The 2910-nt window shown below is 38.9% G+C and overlaps 1 protein-coding gene across 1 annotated transcript in view; it reads right to left on the bottom strand.

The window, feature by feature from the left end:
* Positions 1-2910, bottom strand: part of Dhx40 (DEAH-box helicase 40) — a 40509-nt gene that overhangs the window by 31371 nt on the left and 6228 nt on the right. The window contains exons 4-6 of the mRNA XM_021177595.2: positions 2305-2424; positions 1223-1450; positions 725-791 (exon numbers count right to left, since the gene is read on the bottom strand). Coding sequence (XP_021033254.1) covers positions 725-791; positions 1223-1450; positions 2305-2424 — 415 coding nt within the window. The remainder of the gene's footprint in view (positions 1-724; positions 792-1222; positions 1451-2304; positions 2425-2910) is intronic.

Genomic DNA, 2910 nt, shown 5'->3' on the forward strand with positions numbered 1-2910 from the left:
AAAAAAAAAAAAAAAGCTTGTCTGATGCATGGATCCCACACCTTATCAATACTACCATCTTACCACTTCAAGACATGACAGTTGGGATGCCATTTGAATAACAGAATTATTTAAAACCAGGTTTATTTAGCCAAATTTGAACTCTGTGTGCAATAGGCAAGACCAAAACAAACAAACAAACAAACAAACAAACAAACACCACCCCACTTTGCAGTGTTAATTTCTTTCTGGGACAGGGCAATGTGGTTCCCATGTGCTTGTTGGTGATCTGACGTTCTGTGTACCTGTTATCTAACAGAGAATCATAAAAAGGTAAGGCAACAGCTGAACAGAGTCCACACATCCTAGGAGAAGGAGCAGCCTACTCTGGTGCCATATCTCCTGCATACAAAAGGAAGACATTAACCAAGCAGCGGTGTGTTCTTGTTCTCTCAGAACAGTATGGGCAACATATCAAGAAAGACCTTGTTTCAAAAAACACAAAATCGTGTTATTTACTTATTTATTTACTGATCTATTGAGGCTATTTGTTGTTGTTCCTTCTTGTTTTTGAACAGGGTCTTATCATATAGCCCAGGCTAATCTTGAACTACATTCCGCTATCAATCCTAGAACTTGCAGTAATCCTCCTGCCTCACATTCCAGAGCTCTAATGTTAGCAGCATCCAGGACTACATCTGGCTAACAAATAGAGACATTATTAAACATAGTAGGGAATGCTCACCAGTCAGAAAAACTAAGATGTCTCCAGCCATTTCATTCAAATGAATATCCATGGTCACTTTCACAATCTAAAGCAAACAAACAAAAAACCACACAAAAATGATATGCAGGTATAACATACTTGCTCCTCAACTACCATATTCCCTTGCTCCACACAAAAAAAATTCAGTCAGGCTCCCAAGAAGTCCTAGCATTCATTAAGGCTACTGATAAGATGCAGTAAGGGCAGCCAGGTGGCTCACTGGTAAGGACCTTGCCACACAAGCTTGATGGATGACCTGAGTTTAATCTCTAGAACCCATATAAGGTAGATGGAGACAACAAAGGCTACAGAGTTGTCATCTGACCTTTCATATCATGCCATGGCATTTGTGAACGTCCTCCAACACATTATACATACACTATAATAAATTAAATTTATAAAAACAAGATAAATTACCAAATTATCCAAGTAAATGAAATCACACACAAAAGATAAAAGAAGATTGCAAAGTAATACCGCTTGAATATATGCAGTATTTTCTCTGTCTCGTGGTCCAATCAAATTGCAGAATTTCTCTCTGACTGGATAGAGTCTTCCAGGTATATCAAATATGGGGCAATTTCCAAAGAATGCAGAGAGCTTGGCTAGCTCCATAGTTGCTGACATCACTACCACCTTTAAATGCTCTTTCCTGTTAGGAGACTTATCCTGAAACAGCTTCTTCAGTAAGCCAAATAAGATATCCTGAAAAGAAAAGCTAGTAAGTTACAAATGCTAGCATTGTATTATTTCATTTTATTTGATCGATCTATCTATCATTCTATCTATCTATCTATCTATCTATCTATCTATCTATCTATCTTTGAAGCCTATCTATCTATCTATCTATCTATCTATCTATCTATCTATCTTTGAAGCCTGATCTCACTATTTAGATCGATCGATCGATCAGTCTATCTATCTATCTATCTATGAAGTCTGATCTCACTATTTAGATCGGTTTTGCTTAGAACTCACTAAGTAAACCAGGCTGGCCCTCAACTTACAGAGATCAGCCTACCTCTGTTTCCTGAGTACTAGGAATATTTATTTTTGAGACAGTTTCAAGTAGCCTAGGGCTGGCCTGAAACTAATATGCAGTCAAGGAGAACCTTGAACTTCTAATCCTCCTGCTTCCACTTCAAGAATACTGGAATTAAAGGAGTGTATTGCCACATCACCACCTCTGTGATGTTGAGGATCATACCCAGGGTTTTGTACATGCTATACAGGCACTCTACCAACTTAGCTACATCCCCAGTCCATGTAACCTATTTTGTTTGTTGAGAAAAGGTCTCACTATATAGCATGGGCTGGCCTGGAAATCCTCTATAGTCACTGGCCTCAAACTCTTAGAGATCTGCCTACCTCTGCCTCCTGAATGCTGAGGTTAAAGGTGTGTGCCACCATGCCAGCTCTGACCTATTTAAAATAGACTGCTATTATAACCAAAGGATTTCTACAGATTAAAATATTAGAGAAGGCAATTCTCCATACAGGAAAAAGCTACCTCAAACAAATGAATCTTCTCACTGATTAAAAATAAATAAAATACTCACTGTAGTTAAAGTTCTTTCATGGGCTTCATCCAAAATAATGACACTGAATTTGTTAAGATTTGGATCTCCCAAAATATGTTTGAGTAAACATCCATCAGTCATGTATTTGATTGCTGTTTCCTAATGTGTAAAAGCAGAGGACATCAACTTGTAGCGTCACAAACTTCACCATGATTCAACTAATTCTCTAACCCCAGTGCAAAGGTCAAATCACCAAGAGCTACATAAGGGAGAACATAAAACTGTATATATATATAATAAGGATGGATGGTTAACTATAAAACATGTCACTTATGTAGAAAGGAACTAAGAGAGTGTCCTGAGATAGAACAAATTGCCAATAAGAAGATACAAAGAAGTTCCTGGAATGTAGCAGGATAAATACACACACACAAGACAACAGGGACACTTCAGTGGCAGAGTGCTAGCATTCACCCTAGGTTCTATCTGGGGCATGGCAAACAAAATAAAATTAAAAACTTTGCCGGGCGTGGTGGCGCACGCCTTTAATCCCAGCACTCGGGAGACAGAGGCAGGCGGATTTCTGAGTTCAAGGCCGGCCTGGTCTACAGAGTGAGTTCCAGGACAGCCAGGGCTGCACAGAGA

The sequence above is a fragment of the Mus caroli genome, chromosome 11 (genome assembly GCF_900094665.2).
Source record: "Mus caroli chromosome 11, CAROLI_EIJ_v1.1, whole genome shotgun sequence".
Lineage (NCBI taxonomy): Eukaryota > Metazoa > Chordata > Mammalia > Rodentia > Muridae > Mus > Mus caroli.